This window comes from Ambystoma mexicanum, chromosome 6q (genome assembly GCF_040938575.1).
Source record: "Ambystoma mexicanum isolate Mex_15411 chromosome 6q, UKY_AmexF1_1, whole genome shotgun sequence".
NCBI classification, from domain to species: domain Eukaryota; kingdom Metazoa; phylum Chordata; class Amphibia; order Caudata; family Ambystomatidae; genus Ambystoma; species Ambystoma mexicanum.
In genome coordinates, this window is record NC_090937.1 from 1,157,520,496 (window position 1) to 1,157,544,101 (window position 23,606).

At 42.6% G+C, this 23,606-nt stretch overlaps 1 protein-coding gene across 1 annotated transcript in view; it reads right to left on the reverse strand.

Moving 5' to 3' along the window:
- Window positions 1-23,606, reverse strand: part of LIMCH1 (LIM and calponin homology domains 1) — a 1,245,196-nt gene that overhangs the window by 826,474 nt on the left and 395,116 nt on the right. Inside the window, exon 3 of the mRNA XM_069631748.1 lies at window positions 22,554-22,623. Within this exon, the coding sequence (XP_069487849.1) occupies window positions 22,554-22,623 (70 nt within the window). The remainder of the gene's footprint in view (window positions 1-22,553; window positions 22,624-23,606) is intronic.

The window sequence follows — 23,606 nt, forward strand, 5'->3', positions numbered from 1 at the left end:
AGATGCCCAGTTAAAAAAAGTCAAGCCAAACTAAGAAATGACTAGGCTGGCTACACCAAAATACCTCTCTAGCCACTAATACCACATATCATGCCTGCTTAACCTGGAGATGTATTACCATTACGATTTATCGCACAATCCCCGCCCCCCCACACATCCCCTCTCCCCCCCAAACTCAAAAATAAGCACATAAGCCCAGAATTACCTCTATGTCCCTCTTCCTTGTCCCAGTGCTGACATATGAGTCATCTTGCCTCATAGGTAAGTACTAGGACGAGGAAGTGTGTGGCTTGGAGTAATGAAGATTACAGGTAACTTAGCAAGGCATAACCTCCATGTCCCGCTACCTCATGCCAGTACTTGTGTGTGAGGCAAAGGGCCTCATAAACAGGTACTGGGAGGAGGAAGAATGGGGCTACGAGTAATGAAGATTACCGCTAAGTAATCATGGCATTAAACACAAGCAGTGGCACAACACCATTGATCTGACTGGGCTTCAGTCCTCTCTCCCACCCCCTGAAATTTTGGGCTAGGTTTACTTGACCTAGCTGACCTACAAACCCGTTGCTGGACAGGACAGAACACAGATGTTAAACGGCACCTGTGTTTTGCCGTTAGCAAAGGCCTGGCAATTACGAACGTAAAGCATATCACTGTTAGTTCTTAGGCAGTTGAAATCATGGTATGCAAATTAACTCAAATACAAATGCAAACCCACCATAACTTTCATGGCGTTGTGAAAACATGGCCAAATGCTCCAACCACAGGCTGCACTGATGATGCCTAATAAGAGTGAAACCAAGTATGTAATTGTCCTCGAGCCTCGAAAAATGTCGGTCTTGGGTTGATAAAGCTATGTATGAAATAGAACTACCTTCATAGACAAAGACGATTTCCTGGAGAAAAAGGTTTGCATTTGAGCTAATTTGCATACCCACAATGCCTTGCTGATGTGGCTCACAACTGGAGGTGAACTTCCAGCGATGGCTACTAGGTGGCATTGTGGATATATATTACAGGGCCTGTGGTAGTGGCCCTGTAGTTATAGAGCACATTTTGGTGGCTTATAACTTTGCCCACCCCCGAATCCTCACAAAACTTTCCAAGAAAAGTATATGGCCAGATCAATCCTGCAAAGTTTGGTGAGGTTTCGTCAGGGGGGGGATGGGGGGGAGGAATGTGTGATATCTGGGTTCGGTCCGCGGCCTCACTTCCCTGTTCGGTCTGAGGGTGGGCTTCCAATTGGCCCAGGGGCTGACGTGAGGTCTGCAGACATCGGACGGGCCCGCTGATTGGATGGTGAAAAGTGTGAGGTGTATCATATTTTTGGAAGAGTCCGCCATGTTGGATTTGCGGACAGGTATAGCTGGCCGCAGACAGGGTAATGGGCAAAAAGTGTGAAATGAGGATGTTTTTGTAGGTTAAAAAAGGCCGGGCAAGATCGCAGACTGCACCGTAAACTAGTGGCTTAGAAAAGACATTTGGGGTCATTTGACGGCTGAAATAGGGCATACGAATGCCAGGGAAGTGGAATGAAGGTAATGTTGAGCTGTTTTTATAGGTAAAAAAGGGTTAGGAAATGCCACCAAGTGCGCAGTCTATTTTGGTGTCTGCGGACATCAGTGGCCAGATTCTGTGGGAAAGCAGGTACAATGATAAGTGGCTGTAGATTGCAATACACTAAAATGTTGATGTCCCACAGTGTTAGTTAACATTGAAATAACGGTCATCTTTGATGTCCTGGTTGTTAGTCTTAGCAGTGCACGGTGGTGGCGCTAGTTAGGGTTTCTTAGCTTACCATAACTGGCAAACCTCTGAGGTTTTTAAGTTTTACTTGTAACCATAACATCCCTTTAAGAACGTTTTTTTCATTGAACTTCATAGGTTATTAGTTCAACTTAACCATAACGTTCCCTTTAACAACGTTTTTTCAGTGAATATATATATTGAAATGATAGAGATGTGTCTTACTAACAACTTCTTCTTGTTTGATAATGAATTCTACAATCAATTGAGAGGAACTGCCATGGGCACAAGTGTTGCCCCATCCTACGCCAATTTGACCATGGGGTGGTGGGAGAAATTCATCGTATGGACAGAACAGAATACCCAACATACCAATCAAGTAATCCTATGGCTTAGGTTTATCGATGATCTTTTTATTCTGTGGAATGGTGAAGAAAATGACTGGCTTGACTTTGTCAAAATATTAAATGTGAACAATCTTAATCTAAAATTCACAGAGACCCATAGTAGAAAACAGCTTGTCTTCCTGGACGTAGTGGTTAAAACAAATGAAAGTGAGATCAATACTGAATTGCATCGTAAACCCACAAGTTCCAATATGCCACTTTTTGCCACTAGTAATCATCCCACGTCGTTAAAATGGAGTATTCCTTATGGAAAATTCGTCAGAATACGACGAAATTGCAGCACAATAGAACATTTTGACCAAGAATGCAAATTCACTGCTGCTAACTTTGTAAAACAAAGATACCCCAAAGCCATCCTGGAGAGAGCCTATCTGAAAGCTCGAAACTTAAATCGAACTACCTTGCTTTCGACGAATAGAACACCAGAGAAAGTAAAACAAGATGACGAAACTAGGCTTATTTTAACGTATGGAACCCATGCAATGCCATTCGAAAAATATTGCATTGACACTTGCATATCCTGCAATCAGATGAAAGGTTACCAACTGTTCTCAAGGAACGTGTCAACATCACCTTTAGGAAGTCTTGTTCTCTTAAAGATTCATTGGTCAGCAGCTTTTTGCCCCCCCCCCCCTATGCAAAATCTCGAACAATTCTTGGCCTAACACCAACTCCAGCGTTTTTTTTAAATGTACTAAATGCAAAGCATGCAGGTTTGCCCTGAATAGAACAAATTGCACACATCCTGTTACAGGACAATTGGTTGAACTGCAGAGTCACATTACGTGCAATACAGAGTTTGTGGTTTATGGACTTTTATGTCCTTGTAACCTCTGGTACATTGGAAGTACCATTGGTAAATTGAAACTGAGAATTTTACAACATATGCGAGCCATAAAAAACTCTGATCCTTCATATCCGATGGCAGTTCACTTCCAGTCCAGGATGTACATCAGGGCAAATTGGACTGTTTGACATTTCTAGGCTTGCACCATATTACAGCCAACCCACGACGGGGATTTGGGGGGGATAACAGAGAACTAGATCTGCGCCAAAAAGAGACCAAATTCATCTTGGACTTTGAATCTAAAAAACCTAAGGGACACAATCTTGATGAGGAGTTGTACACGTATCTAGGAACTTAAGCAATGGGATAAAAGATTATCTACTGTTCACTTCTGGTCTCTGGTCAGCTGCTATTTCGAGAATTGTTCTTGAGGTTTTTTTATTTTACCACTTGGTAGAAATCTCTTTATTTAGATGTTCACATAGACAATGCTCTACATAGCTAGCTGAATAGCTACATATTATCTACCATGAGTACGTGCGATGTCATGACATGAAGTCTTTTTTTTACATTTGAATTTGTTATTTGTGCTCACATATGTGTTATATTTTAATTCACTTGGGTGATGATCCATTGACCAGTTTCATGATTGTTCGCTACAATGCATGGCTGTGGAGTTGCCTCTGTGCCAAAGGTGGTTCCTTTCCTTTCTCTTTTTAGCCTAGAGCGATACTGGCAGTCAATATATGTGTAAGATTGTATGTCTCATTTTATAAGGAGGATGTGCAGATACAATGAACCCGGACACAGCCGGTATTATACAACAAATATTAATTTTTGTAGAACTATGCATATTTTAGACTTGACAAAGTAAGATGCACTTTAAAACACTATGCACTTTACAGCACTTTGCACTTTACTACTTTGCTCTAAATAGCAAAAGGTGCACTTTAAGCACTAAGCACTTTAGAACACTATGCACTTTTATTGCTCTGCCTACATGGCATAAGCTACAAATATGCATTCTAGAACATGGCTGATAAATAACTTTACGGCAATGGGCCGTGCATTATTGAGGTCCGTTCTTAATCAATCTGCACAGAATTCTTACAGTATTCTTACTTAGGCTGTTTCTAGGTTCACATTGCCAGTTTACGTTAACACTCTTGCATTCTGTATCTAGAGTAAGGATTAATTCAGCTTGGAGTATGCAACCTTTTGTCCTAAAACAAGCCATTATATTTTGTGGTTTGCAGAATCTTTTTCTGGGTTTGGTCGGGTACAAATGATAATTAATTATTACACAATTGAGGATATACTGAGAATCCAAAAATAACTGTTCTCTCCTCCAAGCGGTATGAACTCTCTAGAATTTTATAGGGTTAAAGGTTAATATTAACATTGCAATTATGGAACCCAGACTATCTCCAAAATGGCCACCGTGTTTTACCTAATGCCAACCAATGTATTCTGCATGGGAACACAAGAAAGTGAAAAAGGACAATTTGTATCATGAACCATAGAGACTGGTGAAATGTCTGTGTGTGTATATATACACACATTTTCAAGCATCCGTTTGTACGTGAAGAAGCTGCGAGACAGCAGTGAAACGCGTTGTACCGTGCTTTTTTAATTGTTGGCTGATGCCTAATAAAACTGGAAATTATATGGACTTGATGTTGTATTGATCCTAGGTGTTTTCCATTGAAGGGAAGTGTTTGGAAACCGGCGTTCTCCACTCTGCTTTGAGTGCTATCCCCTTCGGGAGAAATGGAATTACTTTCTCCCTTTTCAAATATATATAATACATTACTCACCGTAATTGTATTTCTGAAACTTGTATCTAGTGGTAGTCGCAAAGTATTACAAGATTTGTTTTCGAATCTCAAAAACAGATGTCGACAGGGCGTGTTAGTAATACTATCGCTAGTGTGACGTGTACTGTGCCCAGGGACCATCACGCATCGAGGTCCCTCAGATTGTTTGTTTCTGACATGAGGTTGCATGAAGTGTAGCGTGAGTACAGATGTGATAAAGCAGAAACGGTGATAAATCAGAAAACATCTATGCACCTTCGACTGCAGTAGGGGAGGAAGGGTGGGCGCATGTGAATCTAAGCAGATAAAAGTATTACAAATATGATGAAGGTGAGTAATTTATCCCTTCTAAGACTCGTGGATCTGCGTAGATCACATGCTCTGCATAGATTAGCAAGCAAGCAGTATCTGGAGAAGGAGCAGTAGGATGTGAGAAGGTACAGCGGCAAATAGATGTTTAAGAACCGCTTGTCCCATCTGTGAATTTGCTTTAGAGAGAGTGTTGCTGCAAAAATGCTGTGTGAAAGTATGAATGGAACTCCATGAAGCATCTTTGCAAATGGTGTTTAGAGGGACATTTGCAATGAAGGCTAAGGTAGCTCCGTTACCTCTGGTGGTGTGAGCCCTGGGAGTGAAAAGTAAAACTCTTTTGGATAGGGAATAGCAGAGCTGTATGCACTTGACTATCCATTTGGAGATGGCGTTTTTTGATATGCGATTGCCCTCTCTCCCAGGTGAAACAAAGAGCTGGTCTGTTTTCCTTAGGGTTTAGTTTTGTTCACATAGTACAAGAACGCCCACCGTACATCAAGAGTATGGAGGCTTCTCTCAGCCAAGTTGGATGGATTTTGAAAGAATGTAGAAAGTTCTGAAATGAACTAAGGTGAAAATCTAGGTTGTGTTCAGAGTACAACCTTGTCTTTGAGGATTATGAAGAAAGGGTCTTGTACGGATAAAGCGTTTAGCTCACTGACTCGTCTTCAAGAGGTGATGGCTACTAGGAACTCTGTAACTTGCGACCGACCACATGGTGGAAAGAAACAATCTGATGGACCTCGATGCGCGATGGACCATGGGTACAGTACACCTCACACTAGGGATAGTATTACTAACACGCCATGTCGATGTCCATTTTCGAGTGAGTTTCGAAAACAAATCTTGTAATACTCTGCAACTACCACTAGATGTCGGGCTATGCAGAGCATGTGATCCAAGCAGATCCACAAGCCTCAGAAATATATATATATATAGCACCATCAGTTGAGCGCGATAAAACTTGCGGCATGCGCATATACAACTATGCCAATGATGCACAGCTCATTTTCAAACAGACTCTGTGGGCAATTTTTGGAACTGCATAGCTGCAATTAAAAACTGGATGACTGACAATTATAGAAAAATGTATCTCTTAATGATGGTGATTTTGATCCACCTGGCAACAGCAACTAAAACCAGAATGCGTCACTCCATCCAGTTTGGTGGAAACTTTTAGGATCTGGGTCCAACGAGGAATGGTTTATGGTACCATAAAGTCTCTACAGTAACCAGGAATGGGTTTATGCAACTAAAAACTACAGAAACGTTGCTGCCATGATGGAAAGGGTGCCCTTGTAAAATGTGAGATGCAAATAACTACGTGTGCATTCAAGATAAAAACTGCTTTGTTAAGTACTTCCAGAAACTGGCTTTTCAATGCTGAAGATATGCCGATTTCCTTTCTTTTCAAAGGAGAGCTCTAGCTGTCAGAGCCCTGGACTATACATAGTATGTTTTTAGGCCATGATGTACAGGTTGCTGAGTACAAAATGCTTTGGCACGCTTCCTACCATGAAGATGTGGTTTTGAAGATTTATCTCCAGATCTTCAGGCCAAGCATGGTTACAGATAAAGGCAGGTAATTCATAAATATCTACTTGTAAGTCCATTGAGCATATTATGATCCAAGGACTTCATTTTTGCAATGACAAATTTAGTCACCAACCCCCTTAAAAAATACTGCATTTTTACAATACACGCTTGGTGTCACTCCAACCGGTAAGGAAACTGTGGTGAGGAGGATGTACCTTTTCAGATGCAGCAGGAAATCTGCAGAGCAGTTTAGCACTGAAATTAGTGACAGGCCAGCAAAGAAATACCCCAAGAATTAGGAAGGTGTAAGGGGGCTCAGGAATGGCAGTATGGTGGCGGGTGCATGGAACAAAGAACCTTCAAGCAGAAGCGGCAATGACAAAGAGAAAGAATTAACAGCAAGAGATAAAATATGAAGACTACGTGGGCATGTTTGACAAAAGTAGCCAAACAAAATGGGCAGCAAATGCAAGGCCAACTGTCCTCATTCCGTTCAACGTTATGTTTGCAGCTTTTCTACATAACTAACCTTTGGATTATCATCAAGGCAAACTGGCCTTGGTGGATTTGTTTGCATGGTATATGTTGCATTCATTCTGTCTACTGCAGCCTTCTAGGGCTGAAAGTCAGGCTAGTGCTCTGGCCAATGTCATGCAAGCATTGCAATTCAATGCAGCACGTTTCCCCTTTTAGGGTTTGGGAGAAGCAAGCTGCAGCTTCTAGAGTCACTGCTAATCCAGCAGAGTAAATATAAAGGCAATAAATTAAAGACTACGCAAAGCACTCAACTCCATCACTCGCCTCCAATGGTCAAAAGCAAAACACTTTGATTGGAAGTTGAGGGATGTGTCCCTCAAAAAATCCTACAACGTGCTCCAACCATCAGGAGGCCCAGCAGTGCAACACTTTACACAAAGACTGAAAATCCTGCAACGTGCTCCAACCATCAGGAGGCCCAGCAGTGCAACACTTTACACAAAGACTGAAAATCCTGCAACGTGCTCCGGCCATCAGGAGGCCCAGAAGTGCAACACTTTACACTAAGACTGAAAATCCTGCAACGTCCTCCGGCCATCAGGAGGCCCAGCAGTGCAACACTTTACACAAAGACTGAAAATCCTGCAACGTGCTCCGGCCATCAGGAGGCCCAGCAGTGCAACACTTTACACAAAGACTGAAAATCCTGCAACGTGCTCCGGCCATCAGGAGGCCCAGCAGTGCAACACTTTACACAAAGACTGAAAATCCTGCAACGTGCTCCGGCCATCAGGAGGCCCAGCAGTGCAACACTTTACACAAAGACTGAAAATCCTGCAACGTGCTCCGACCATCAGGAGGCCCAGCAGTGCAACACTTTACACAAAGACTGAAAATCCTGCAACGTGCTCCGACCATCAGGAGGCCCAGCAGTGCAACACTTTACACAAAGACTGAAAATCCTGCAACGTGCTCCACCCATCAGGAGACCCAGCAGTGCAACACTTTACACAAAGACTGAAAATCCTGCAACGTGCTCCACCCATCAGGAGACCCAGCACAGTGCAACACTTTACACAAAGACTGAAAATCCTGCAACGTGCTCCACCCATCAGGATACCCAGCAGTGCAACACTTTACACAAAGACTGAAAATCCTGCAACGTGCTCCAGCCATCAGGAGGCCCAGCAGTGCAACACTTTACACAAAGACTGAAAATCCTGCAACGTGCTCCGGCCATCAGGAGGCCCAGCAGTGCAACACTTTACACAAAGACTGAAAATCCTGCAACGTGCTCCGACCATCAGGAGGCCCAGCAGTGCAACACTTTACACAAAGACTGAAAATCCTGCAACGTGCTCCGACCATCAGGAGGCCCAGCAGTGCAACACTTTACACAAAGACTGAAAATCCTGCAACGTGCTCCACCCATCAGGAGACCCAGCAGTGCAACACTTTACACAAAGACTGAAAATCCTGCAACGTGCTCCACCCATCAGGAGACCCAGCACAGTGCAACACTTTACACAAAGACTGAAAATCCTGCAACGTGCTCCACCCATCAGGAGACCCAGCAGTGCAACACTTTACACAAAGACTGAAAATCCTGCAACGTGCTCCAGCCATCAGGAGGCCCAGCAGTGCAACACTTTACACAAAGACTGAAAATCCTGCAACGTGCTCCAGCCATCAGGAGTCCCAGCAGTGCAACACTTTACACAAAGAAGACTCAAAATCCTGCAAGGGTAGAAAAATGGGAGTCCTTACAATTCAGGCAGACAAGGAGCAAATCGGAGTTCAATATATTTTCTTTACAAAAATATATAAAACAAAATAAGGTCTGCATATATTTCTAAGCCGTGGCGGTAAATGATCCGTTAACAAAATAGTTCAGGTTCTAATGCACCCACTGTGGAGTTTTGTGCAACCTGTCAAAAGTTAAAATTGGATTCTTCAAAAATTAATGAGAGAAGCATCTGGAATTGCCTAACTGCAGCACGTGTTACATTCACAGTGATACACAGGCACGCGACTGAATGGAGAGTATTTCATTTTGCTGTATTGGGAACCAGGTTGTGCTTTACTTCAGGACAAGAATGATCTCAAAGTCCACATACATAACAATGACAGCAAGTGCACAGTGCTTGTTAGGTTCGTATGCTTGTATACACGGCGCCAAATCACCACCAGAGCAGTTTCAGAGCACCGAGGCGTGTCCACCCAGCGAAGGACACACTCGTCCCAAGCACAGTGATCTTTCTGCTCAACACAACTGTTCACTACTAAACAGGCCAGAGCGAATGTCTGTCCATTCTTGCTGGATGTGTCTTCTGGCAGGCCGTGCCTGAGGTTGCAGAGGCCCTAATTGGGAAAAGTCAGGCATTTCCTGCTCTAGGACCTCGCCCTAACTTTATGTCATGTCCAGTAGGCTACCCACTTCCGGGAAACAGCCGCCTCCCCCCACTGGTTGAAAGATCGATTATATTAAGAAACTAAAACCGAATTCCTATTATTCCTGGAATCTACACTTCCCCCAAGGAATAGAGGAATGTCCGTGGCATGTGTGCCCATGAAGATCTGCGGTGTTGCTCTTCCTATTCGCCCGCTTGCTCGGATGCTCATCTTGGCATCTGAATTCAAATATAATACGCCAATTACATTGCTAAGCTTCAGTACGATCAGTGTTTAAATGGGCAGGTACTTGCCGGTCCGGAGTTGCTACACTCCTTTTATTTGAAGGACTTAGTACTCCGGGACTCTGAGATAGTGAGTACCGGTAATCCAGTGTTCCCAGGAAACCCGGAAGGCAGAAGTGAGGTCCCGGCTGCAGGAAATGGTCTGGAGTAAATCACTGGGCACCAGAAATTCAAAAAGACTAATTCCTGGAAGTATGGCTCAGTGGCAACACTCTGGTCTTGTAAAACAAGACTTTGCTGAGCCGCACCAGTCCGGTACTCATTCCCGGTACTGCACTTAAAGGTCCGGCATGAAGCGCAATATAAGAAACCAATTTAATTTGTATTTTTATTTTATTCCTAGCAAACCGAACCAGCGCCGGAATGCGAGTTGGGTGTAGCTGAGGGCAAGGAAGATCAGAGTGCAGAGCCCCAGAAGCAATCGCTGGCTGGAAGGTTGAAGCCCCAATCTGCAGGGTTCCCCTGGTACCACCCCTTTTTTGCCCTGGGTCAGACTGCTGTGTTGTGACACAGCCGCCAATCCACCCCTCCATCGACAACCTGTGTAACCCAAATACACCTGCAACAATTCACAGAGAATTATTTTTAGTCAGTCCACAAAACGAGGATTAACGACCCAGAGCACTCGTTATCCGCCCTTGCTTCGCTCAGGCCGATAACTTTGGCTACCTGGCTGTTAACCCCCGTTCCAGCTCTTGGAACGGGGGCTTACCGCCACATGACATCCTTCAGAACATGCCACAATTCAAACATCTTCCACTCTGCTCCGATGCCAGCAGGCTATTGTAACATCAAACATTGTGCTGTGCACAGCTCTGCAGTTTTCTGAAGGTTATTGGGTTAATTTGCGCTCTGAAACACTTGTGTATGACCGTGATACAAATAAAATATCAATGAATTGCAGCTGTAAATGAGGCCCATACGTAGTGAAAATGTCTTACACAATTATGCATTTAATAAAAAGAAGCTATTGCAAAGCCATCAGTTTTGTTTTATATATAGGTATTAGACAGTCATTTTGCAGGCATTGACAAATGGCTAGGCACTAACACCATTTGCCAGCTGCAGCCCTCCTCTGGGCAGTTAGTACCGATATGGCAGTGCTAGTCCTAAACCAAAGCCAAAACTAATGGCTTTGCCAATGAATGTTAAATAAATTGCATTTTTATTCAGGGGAGAGGTTCACCTCGTTTATTCCCAATGTTATTATTTATGATTTTTTTTAAAAATTCCTGATCCCATATGTACAGTACTGCGATGCTTTCGTCTATGTGGCACTTCCCCTCATCAAGTGCCATAACAAGTGCATAGCCCACATATACTCTCTACACCAGTGAATAGCTCTTGTATAATTTCCATAACAATCTTATTTTTTCATAGAAGTAGCAAGCACCAAAACTAAAAAAAACGATGATGCATGTGCCACTCGTATGACTTAAATCCCAATTTCCTCTCATGCTGCAGTGTGCATCCCCCCACATCTACTACATTTAAAGCAAAGCTTTCAGAAATGCTAGGGTTACTTACCAGTAATCCTCCTCACTCCTTCATTACTCTTTGTCACAATACTTAGCTGTGTGGCCCAATCTCCCCTTCTCTCAAGTTCTTAATACTGCCCCTCTCCACTCCTGGGAGGAATAAATATCTCCCCCCTTATCCACAATCCATAGTTATAATTTACCCAGCCCTATCATGGGCCCCTCAAACATGGGATGGTGCGATGTGAAACCAGTACCGTGACGAAGAAGAGTAGGACTAGGAATGATGTAAATTACCATAAGTAATGATGCCATTACCTCCACATCCCTCGGCCTCGTCCCAGTACTTACGTCTGAGGTATACCAATGCATCCCAGGAGAGACCCATTAAAACAAAAATCACACAGACCTCCTAGAATAATGCTGCTGCAACACACAGACACACTTTACTGACACAGAACTCAAGGAATCGGAACTGAAATGATCACCAAGCTTAAGGCCTGTGCACTAAAGGACTTACTAGCACCATGCTGTACATTAATATATAGTGCTTGATGAAGGTGTTGGGGGTCAGCACATGTGGCTGCCCTACATGTCTCCTGCAGGGAGACCCCACAAGCACTAGCCAGGATGCAGCAACACCCCTGGTGTAACGACCCTGGACCTTCCCCTGGGGGGAAATGCCCTCTTTTGCGTGGATATGTCCAAACCGAGCCACCTACTGATAGCCACAACCGAGGCCTTGTGACCCGCCACCGGCTGTCTTAAAAAGAAAGAAGGGGTCTGGTCGTCTTCCTGACAGTCTCCATCTGTCCCAGGCATTGCACAACAGTTCTTAGAACGTCCCAAACATGCCCCGGCCACTTCCTTCAGGGGAGGAACGACTTTGAAAGAAGGCTGGGAAAGCAATGTCCTGGGACCTGTGAAACCTGCACACAACTTTGAAAAGAAATGCCTGATCACACTAAATTATAAGAGCACGTGGCAAAACCCTAAGATACGGCTGGGAAAATAGAAGGGCCCTTATCCCCTCAACTTCCAAGCAGAAGTAATAGCTATAAGAAAAGCAGCCTTAAGGGTTAAGAACTTGATATCAATTGCTTCCACGAGATGAAAAGGGATAGCCCGAAGAGAGGACAACACTAACCGAAGATCCCAACTAGGAACACCTGCACATGTCAGAGGACAAGAGACAGACACACTCATGAGCAACTTAACCACCAGGCACTCGCCACCTTCCTCGATAGCCAGCAGCATTGTCATCCGCCTTTGACACTTTATTGACCTTCTCTTCCAGGGTGTCTCCAAAAAGTGTACTACCCTCAAAAAGAAACTTCAGTGCAATAGTTTTCTGGGACCCATCGGTATGTCCGTTTCTTACGTGAACATATCTTTGCCCGAAAATGGCTGATCCATTGCTACTGCTGCTCCTCTGACTGCAACATAAGAAATGTCTGAAATCAGTTCCACCTGCTCCTGCAGCTCACCAAGAACAGGAGAAAAATCAGTTCCTCATTCAGTAGCCTTGTGAAGCTTTTTGAACCCGTTCAGCCCCGTTTCTGCTGCATAGGAACCATACGTATTAGCTTGCAGGGTCAAAAAGGCTCCAAACTGGGCCTTTTTGAATGCGGAATTAGTCTTGACCACAAGGGCCCAGAGCGCATTCTCGACAGCAGCCATTGATGACCTTACTAGACTTCAAAGGATAAAGTCCATTTCCACTGATTCTGGTACTGACTTCTCATCGCCCCATAGAGGATAAAGTTTGGACATACACCTCAGTATTTGAATGTGCTGAAGATCTTTCTATTCTTACAAGATCTTGTCCGTGGCTGTCCTAAATCAGGGGAAGCTCCACCTTAGCGAGATGTCTATAATGGCGAATACGAGGATCTGAGGTCAGGCCTCGAGCCATTGGTTCCACAAATGCCAATTATTCAGATGCCGGAAGGATTAGTTAGGCAAATTATGCTTGGCCTTGTTACTTTCCACTAGGATCTGGGTCCTCCTCTGATGATGATGATGATGAAGAGGAACTGTGCTGGAACTGGATTAAGACAATGACGTAGAAGAGGGATTCTTCCATCTTTTGGCTGGTCTTTGCTCATGCAGAGCTTGTTTCAGAACCAGCTTGACCTCTGTTTTTGATAGAACCTTTTTCGTCTTGCCCATAGAACCTTTTCTCCTCTTCTGGGGCTTCCTTTTACTCATCAATGCACTATTCCTGCCATCTAAACCGCTAACGAGCACTTTGCCAATCACCCAGATCCTCTTAATATTCCAAGCTCCATGTCCGAGCTGTACTACGGCCTTGCCAAACCTAAGAAGGTCGCTTTGCTAGACCATTGAGGAGGATTTAGGTCTTAGACCCACTCCTCTTCAGTGCCGGCATCACCGCTGAGCGGGAAGACATCCGGAGGCCATGGTAGTCCTCTACACACCCCAGGCCAGCACAAGCCCTGCCGAGGATCGGCAAGGCTCTCTGTCCCAGGCTGGAGACTTCCACGGCATGCAATATGGTCACACAATATGAAACAAAACACTTGAGAAAATGTGAAGGAATACATACATTAAATATCAATGAATTGTCAACGATGGAACATGAATTCTAAGCATGGACCACAAATATGGGGAACAAATGCTAAACAAACTTTTTTTCGCATCGATTCTATATGTGTACGGATAACTGACAGGAAAATGGCCATTATATTAAAGCATGAAATCTGAAAATTATATTCAAACAGAGACAATGTGATGATAATAGATAATGCCCTGAAGAAGTTCAAAAAAGGGCAACAAATCTAGCATATGACCTATTAATTGAAACCAGTGTTGACAAACTGAGTGTGGTATAGTAGATTTGTAATCAATTAATCTAACTGTACCCTTGGAGAAGTGAACTACAGAGGCAGACACAAATACTTGTGTTACCGTTATAGAGGTATAATGGCCAGTTTGGCAACACAATAAAACCACACTTCACCTGAATTATATGCGCAATGTGGGTTATTGTAAAATATTTATAAATAAAGATTATTGTAAATTATGCAGGCATTGTATAATAATAAACCACGCTAAGCTTTGGCATCAGTTTGAAAAGTTAAGCTAACAGGAGAAAACAAGCATTGGAAGTGTCAACAGTTTGGGTATTTGTGTAGGCATGGAAAAGGTACTTGCCAGACACAGCCTTAGTGCTATCAACTGCCCATTGATGGTAGCAGGTTCAAAATGATGTGAGTGCCTGGGCATCTAACAGAAGTGCCTGTCACATGCCTATTACAAACACAAGCCAAAACTATTGGCTTTGAAATGCTTGTTTTAACAGGGCTTCAGTGAAGGACACACAGTGCTTATAAATCGAGTGGCTGAAGGCAGACCTGGTTAAGACACTTGTATTATACTAGAAGCTTGTTTACAGCTCTAATTAAGTAATTGAGTCTCAGAAGACTGCTTTGAAAAAGTACTGGCAGGCACTCTAAGGTTTGATGGTAAGTCTTCATTAAAACATCTAAAAGAGTTCCCACGAGGAGGTGTTTTGGGCAGGGAGGGGCAGGAGCTGGGTGGGAATAGCCAAAGGGATTTGAATGGCCATGGGCAGTCAATGGGTGGGCAAATAACCAAACACCACCTACAAGCTTCGAGTCCCTCCTCATATTCCATTTATCCCCAGCTATACTCTAATGTAATAGTTTTGGTTTACAGGTGGCGCAAGCACCACCTAATAGTGCAAACTAAAAAGGGTAAATGATACTAGCACAACACAGATTCGAAGGGAGCCTGTATTTATGATAAGAATATCATTTACGTTAGCATGAGAAAGACTGAATTCTGAACGTTCTTATTAGCCCCATGAAAGGTGAGAGAATTGCACCGTTGTCAGGCTTCCCTGAAAAGCCCTCAACTGGGATGAGCTGAAGCTTCGTAATAAAAACTGATATGATTGCTGTATGGTGAAGTCTTTCAAGGAGCACACCCTAGCCTAAAGGTGCAGTCACTGGTACAGGGGCAACGAACATGATGCAAATCATTGTGTTCATATGCAAGCCGGTGCAACATCAGCCCCTCTGAATGCCGAGGCACTCAAATGCTGGAGGCAGGTACCTAGACGCACCCCCAAAAGAAAGAGGCGCACCGAGGAACGGAACACAGCTCCTCTTCTTAAAAGTAATGCAAACATTGAAGACTGAAAAGATAAAGTCAGATGCCACAGAGAGCTTCTAATGACCCTCTGTAGTAAATGCACCTAAAGATAACACACTTTAAGGGATCACATATGCTGAATTACATGTAGTACACATGTTGGCTAGGAGGGATACGTTTCAACACGGGTACCTATGAGAGAAAGCATTTCACATGCGCCTGGGTTTTGTGTGCAATGTATAGATTTTACAAAAAAACGGGAGGGGCAATGTACATTTCACAACCATGGGATCACTCTATATATACTATGCTCTAAAAGAAAATTGCTTAAGTATAAACGATTAAAACAATGATTCCATTGTGTTCTAAATGAAACCTGCAAGTACACAAGGTTTGAAGGTCACCGACCTCTTATAGCAGTTTGGTACCAGGGTGGTTATTATACCCACAAAGCACCTGGGGCATGCAGTCTGCACCGTTACAATTGTAGAAAACACAGCGTTCGTCTAATAGGAATCCCCATCTTTGCCTTGGGCGTCATATTGGAAGGGCCGCCCCTACATGGCTGCAGATGAGATGAGGGGATTCGGATCAGGTGCATGGCTCATTATGGACCCAAAGTGGACAGCGAAATGCAAGACATCTGAGTTTTCTAGTCAATGGCCACAAGGGAAACAACACGACTAGTATTAACCAGGGGAAAAGGGTACTCCGAAAACTCAGAGCGCACAGGACAAATACCAAAATGATGACCTCTCATGCATTTTAGTCATCCAAACTAGTTCTGGAACATTTAAAACTGTCAAAACAGTCAAAACATTCTAGCAGCTGCTTTTATTTAAGAAAAAGCATAGGGAGATCAAAAGTCAAATTCCGTGAGATCAAGTCTAGAAAAGGGGAGTAATCCATCTTTGCCAGTTTGTATCCAAGGAAACATGCGTGGCTGGCGTGTGCAGCATTTGATAATCATGAAAAACATGCATATGAAGAATAACAGCTATCAATTAATAAAACGTCAAAATATTCTACAGGAGCAAAGCTTTAGATCGGTTACTTGTATGTATACAACAAGTGCCATGAAGAAAAAGTAAAAAGTTGCATTTGGCTGAAATATTTGCACCACACTACTTTCCAGAGCCGAACCTCAACCCCAGAGACAGTCAGAATGCCTACCTGTCTGCTGTACCAACTGGTTGCTTGGCTGCCCTCAGAGTCTCACTGGGTACCAGGCTCTTTCTTGATCAGTCACCCTTGCACTGCCTCCAGGCCTGCCACACACTTAGGGGTTGCAACTGTAACCCTACTGTCCCTTGTTCTCCTTGCACTACCCAGAGCTGCACTGCCCTGGGTGCACTTACTCAGAGCATTGCTGCCCTGTTTTCCCCTCCACTCTCCCCTTGCACTTCTCGTTCTCGCACAATCTGAATGACACAAGGCCTAGTAAGATCGTTTGTCCTGTCCTCCCTCTGTCTTCCCTCCCATGTCTTGTCGCGCCTAGAAACACTTGTGTACAAGCGCGTTATTAATGACTCACCATATCATGGGAATTTGGCACATTTTGAAACAGAGAATAGTGCTCTACCCAACACAAGTCTCAGAGGCTAGTATATGTTTGTACTCTATGGTAAGAGAACCCTCAACCCGTGACCACCTGACAGGTTTACTATTAGTCAGCAAAATTAGCACAGCCTAACCCCAGAACTCCTAGAAACCAATACCATACCCGAATGAGCCACAATAATTGTAAGAGTGTTATCACTAAAGCAGGCCTTTGCACTTGCAATATAGTGCTGATTTATGCTCAAAGCGGGAACACGAAGATTCATCACACACACGCACATCTGTTTAGCCCCGTTTAGTATTTATGTCGTTTTATACTCTTCTAGCATTACCAATAGTATTGGCAAACAGGAAGCAAATCCCACTATCATGGACGTTGTTGAATATAATCCTCACATTCTACTAATATCCTATCACTTGCAGGAATTAAAGGCCTACAGCCAATCAAAGTGCAAAGCCATCTAAAATCGGGCACAGTAAGACCAAGGACATATTCACATTAGTGCTCCCCTAAAAGGTGAGCGAGTGGCCTTATGGCTACTTTAGCCACTGAAAAAACATCAAACGGAACGGCTGCGTTCTAACAAAAACCAACCCGATGGCTGCTGAAAGGCAGTATTCTGAAAACAAGCTGGAGCCATGGTTAAAGAATTCCGGTTAAAAGGAAATAAGAGAGATCACTCAATAATAATGATTCCATTGCATAAATCATGCTGGGCTAACTGCGACATGATTTCAGAGAAGAGAAGCACGTTTGTTATTCTGTGCATCAAGCATCAGGAGAGCACCACAGGGCCTGCACAACAAGCAAAGCAGAGACTCAGGCTGCAGGCTAACCCCAACCCACATACTTTGAGTGAGCACATTGGAAACTGGAGATAAAAGTCGGACAGCTGTGCGGGAACCTTGGCTTTAAATATCGGTAGGGGGTCTTGTTAGAATAGTATTAAATTAGTTGGCCCCTCTCTTCTGGCATTCGTCACTCTGTTTCCTTGCATTTTTCTCTTGCATTTATTTTTTGTGCAAAATTTTCGATTTCTTGTTTTTCTCCCCATTCACGTTTCGCTCTCCTTTTCCCTCCGATCCTTATAACGTTCTCTCTCTTCTCTCTTCTCTTGGCCATCTCTGCATGCCAATTCTCAGTCACCCTTCTTTCCCCTCTCACAACTCTTCTCTGCCTCCAAAACCAATGGTCTTCCAATTCACCTCTCTGCCTCCCCCCCCTTTCTGACCACCACACTCCGATCAGACTACAGAGTCCTTGCATGTGATAGGCTGTCACCCTATACATGTTAAAGGCCATACAGGGTGTATGTGCAGGTAAAGGGCAGAGTGTGTACATGTGAACATCTGCTGTATGCATGCATGCATGTTAAGGACTAGAGTGAGAGAAAAGTGATGGTGGATTTGAAAGCTATGGCGTGCACGTGTGAAGCTGAAGTCCGTGTGTGTGTGCGTGTGTGTAAGTCTGCACTACTAGTGTATGTGAAAGACGGGTGCACGGGTATGTGTGGCTGCGGTGATTGTACATGTTATTATTTCTGCATGTTCTTAAGTTAATGAAAGCAGCAACATCTAAGATTATGCTTAACCCTGCTAATGCCAGATTTTACAAATCAGGACCAAACATGCAGAGTGTAGTTTAGTGTGTGTACATGAATATGGTGGGAACTCGGTAGGCAATTGTTCAATGTGGACGTGGGCCACTCAGTCCACAAGTGAACTTTTCTTTCAGGTATTGACATCCCTGGAAGTGATATAATAGAAAATGACACCAGACGTAGTCTATGATAGTCACAGGGGATCACTGTAAATTTCATTACTATAAATATTCAGAGCGATAACACTTTGTGATGTGCAGTATGCCAAGATGCACTGTCATTATTTATGAAGAAGCACCACGAGTGAGGCTTTTTTGTAAAGTGTACACATGTCAACTGAATGGCTTGTGGGGAAAAAAGCTGGGATTTAAGAGCAGCCTGCAACATAAGCACTTAACCACACATGTTCCCAGCTCCAGTTGGTAAAAATAGTTGTTTGGTTTCCAAGAGTACTCTCTTAAAGATGACATGAAACTTTAAAAAACAGAAGAAACCAACTTGAAAAATACATAAATCCATATAGAGATAGGGTCAGCACAAAGAGCATGGTCGTAGCCCTCTTTTCTATTCTTGAATGGAGAACTACAAGAACAAGAATGCAAAGTAATGCCGGACTAAAACGTTCTCTAAGTTTTGGAAATGTACTTGCAAGACCTTGACACACAACAAAAGTTAAGGTATGATAAGGTAACCTTGTAGATTTTGTTTGGCATAATCATGCTGCTTGCTATTACACATCAGAAACAATAGTTAATCCAATGTCCCATCACTAACAAGGAGCTTTCCATTTATATGCTCTGCCGATAGCATAGTATGTTAGGCTTTACCAAGCCCCTAGTGGGAAGCCCTGTTGAATTTACCATGGTAGCTATGTCCGGTTCGAGTGGCGAGGCAAGGCTGCATTGTCGCTAGATCCTCTGCTGCTGCACAGGGGGGTACTTTATGCCTTGAGGAAAACAGTAGGAATCCACTGATTGGATTCACAACTCATCGCAAAGTGTCACCACCATCACTGGCCAGTTAAGAAGCTAAACCAACCAATTTTCTTGAATAAGAGTGTCCATGCTATGTTCATGGGCACTCATATTCAAGAAAATAATCTAAACCAAAGGAAATAATTGTAATTTAAAAAAAACATTCCAAGTTAAGAACCAAGTTGCAGCTTTCCATAACCGTGGAACTCGCATTACACAAGGTTTAATCAAGCCTCACCTTAATCACATGGCAACTGTCAACCAATCTTGTCTTTCCCTTTTCTGCATCCTCGCAGTGCCTTACCTTATTAAGGTGACTCATGATTGCTGCTCCCACTTGATTCTCCCCTTACTGGAGAACCGAAGGTCATAACCTCTTATCTAGTCCATCCCAGGCTGCAACATTTTGCTATCCACTATAATTTAGAGTAGGTACTTATATAAACAACTAAAATGAACATAACCGGACTAATTTGGGACTTCTTCCCCATCTACAGTAAGACTTTGCTCAATTTGAATCGGATGTGGAAAAAAATGGGCCTCGCTCAAGACCCTTAGCATTTCTTGAAATATGCATTGTCGGATGTTAAAAACTTTACAAATTAATATTTTCGGAATGCTTGCTATTTAAGAACAGATGCTATTTTAGCACAAACCGCACCTTTTCATTCTTTCAATAAATGTGCGTTTTAAACTAACAAGCCTCTGGGTGATTTGGTACATTTTGTGAAAACAGTCAAGTAGATCAGGCCTGAATGGCATGTTGTGAAATGGCAAAACAAAAAAGTAACCTCATCCAAGGCGTGGTGTCTATGTAATGTGTTTAACCGAGCAGTAACATAGGGTTATCTTGTATGCAAGTTGTTCATAGACTGTTCTTATGTGATGTCTTGTAGAACTGTAGCAGCACGACAATAGCTATAAAGTGCATTATAATTGCAACAAACAGCATTCCCATGGGGATAAATATGAACATATCCACTATAGTAAACATGGCATTATCGGCACAGCAATGAAAATGACAAACCAGAAGATGATGCTTGATTATTGGTTGACCAAGAAGAGGATTCCATACCAAAGACAAATAACCTGCAGGGTATTGGTAAACTGTAAAGAAGAGGATTAAAAACTGCTTATATCAGCAGCTTGGCCTCTGCCAATAATTACAAAGGAATAAATCTAGCAATCTCATGACTGACAACAAGAAGAGGAAACTGGCTGAGGAGAGCGAACAAGCATATGAGCCTTCAATAAAGAGCATCGGAACCCCACTGCTGTAAATACCATATCAACTTCTCTTCTACAATTGCCATCTCTTCTGTCAAATTTCATATTCACTAACCAATGTACTGATGCTATGTAAACATCCAATTGAATGTAAGTATTCACTGCAGTAATATTGGGTATCAGGTAATAATGTCCCCATGAAAGAAGTCAACAGGTTGGCGACCTTTTAAAGAAATGCATTAATGATGCACCCTCCAGGCTATCAAATACTTTCCCCAAATATTCTACGACTGGAGGTAACAATATATGATTATACCCCTCCTAGAATATTTGGGAAAATAATTTTTATAGCCAGGAAAAAGTCGCCAAAACCTGACGACTTTTTCACAGGGACCTTATTACATGGAGCCCCAATATTGGGAGCGTAAGTACTAGCTGACAATATGAACCTCCTGGGATGTTTCATTTCTTTTCATCTCCTTACAAATGCTCCGTCGAGTGCAATGTCACAGTACTTCCATCTCCAGCATACAATGATGATGCTTTATTGTAGCAATTCCCTCATAAGCAAGAGCTATTCTACACTAGGTCACTACTCAGTGAAGCACCTCGATCTAGTCAATTACTCCTCAGCACGCCCCTCACAAGTCCATATTGTATTCTGCTCTTAGTCCAGTATACATCATGTCCCTCAAAATAAATTGCAAAACAACTCTTAAAAGTGTAGGGGTAGGAGCCATGTGCTAACAGCTGTATAGAAAGGAGATCTTGGCCCATATAAAAAGACATTCTGGGGATCCCACTGTCTATGGACCTAAGAGCGGTGGGCTTGGGGGGGATTGTGGCGCAGAAAAAGGATGCTTGATAATATGGGAAAAATGCTGCCCTTAATATTCCACACCCAATTGCAGGATGACTGATTACCTCTCGCACAATTTCGAAAATCATCAAACGGCCCAGTCATGGCTCATTGGTGTGTAAAAATGTGGGGTGTCCGTTCGCTGAAGAAGGTTGCAGCTATGCTGATCAACACTTCAGAAATGTTCAATTTTCTCTAATCTTATTTCATTTTTCAGGCACATTACAACAGTTCATTCTGAAACATTTCCTTACTTTGAAGTGGGGGATGAGGGTCTGAGAGAGGAGCACTTGAGAACACCAGGCAACTCAGCACTTAACGCAATGTAGTGTGAGAAAGTTGAATTAAAGGTAGGGGTATCATGGTGTGGTAAATCTGTTTTTTGAGTTTCTTTTTTGATTGTTTCAGGTACCGTTTACTTATTTTCTCTCAGGGTTAATTTGATGGTGTAGATTCTGCTATGACGTGCAGTGTGAAGAATTTGTCAAACCTGTAAAATTTGAAAAATGAACCTGAAAATAATGCAGAAGGGGTAACATTTCCTTTAAGCCAGTGCAAACACAACACGCATGGCTTGTTCCATTAAAAACGTATGTTGAATGTGAGACAATACAAAGCGAGTGCATTTTTGAAAAGCAGATATTTTTTGATTAGAAATATAACATCACCGAATGTCATTTGTCTGGTTGAAATAACCTGTAAACACTAAATTCTATTAAATTTAGTGCACGTGACACATAATGCAGGAATTAGATACTGCATGTGTGGTGTAGTGCATATCAATAAAGGTGTGTATTTCTCAGTCTTACAAATAATGCATTATCTATCAGTATGGCTCTTGTAAGAAACAGATTAAATAATTATTTAATTCAAAACAAAGTCCCGTGTGCCACACCTAAACTTCCAAAAACAGGAAACGTGAAGATCAGTACTTACCAAGCCTGCTATTGGAGTGGGAAGCCGGTTGATCTTTTTAATCAGTCCTGGTTTTATTGCATTGAGTAGCCTATCAAGAATGTCAAAATGGATAAACGTAAGAAAAAAATCTCACAATCTTCTAAGCACAAAACCAACATAATCAAATTATATAGCTTTCCAGCAAATAACAGGAACACAAATATGCAAAATACATCCTGAGAATAATGTTTGCAAGCCTTAAGGAAAACGATTTAAACAATCCGATTGTTTTTGTGAAAGGAGTCGGATGGAAATAACTTCAAACTAAATTCCCTAAAGCACCCACCCATCAGGTAGATCACTGACAGTGCCTGAACCGCTTTGCTGTTCTGCCAATTGCCTCAGCATGCAACGAACGAATATTCTATTCTCACATGTGGAAAAAGATTATGTTAATCTGTACTTTTTTTTAAATGCAAATATTTTCGAAGCAGAAAATACATTGTCGTGAAAGCCTTTATTTTTTTAAATAGTTGGGATTGCATCGCTACGCCCTTGCCTAATTTAATGAGCGGTCATCTCATTTCCATAGTGGTAACCATGAATGCAGCACTGCATGCACAAATGTAGACAGAACATTATATGACATTACTTGCAAACAATTGACAGACATTATACTATATTATCAGTGTCTAACACTACAAATATTTATACCAGGATTTCTTTGTATACATTTTACAGTGGAATTTGTTACTAGAATTTGTCGAAGGTGTGATACAATTTTAAGCCATGGCACAATTTTATAGCAGGAAGTGTATTTACGTTACCTTACATTTAGAAATATATTTAGTCTTACAAATAGCTATGCTGAACTACATTCTAGCATACGCTTACAACCCATTCATAGGAAAGTATGAGTATCCTGAGGGTGTCCTCACTTTTTCTTCTCCTATATCCTTTACCCCGGAGCCCGGGGGTAGGACACGCCTTTGAGTATGAGAAAACAAGTCTAACCAAGGATGTGAGAATTCTGCTAATGTTAGCTTTGGAATGGTTCAGATGAACTCTAGAGTTAAAATCAAGAAACTGGCA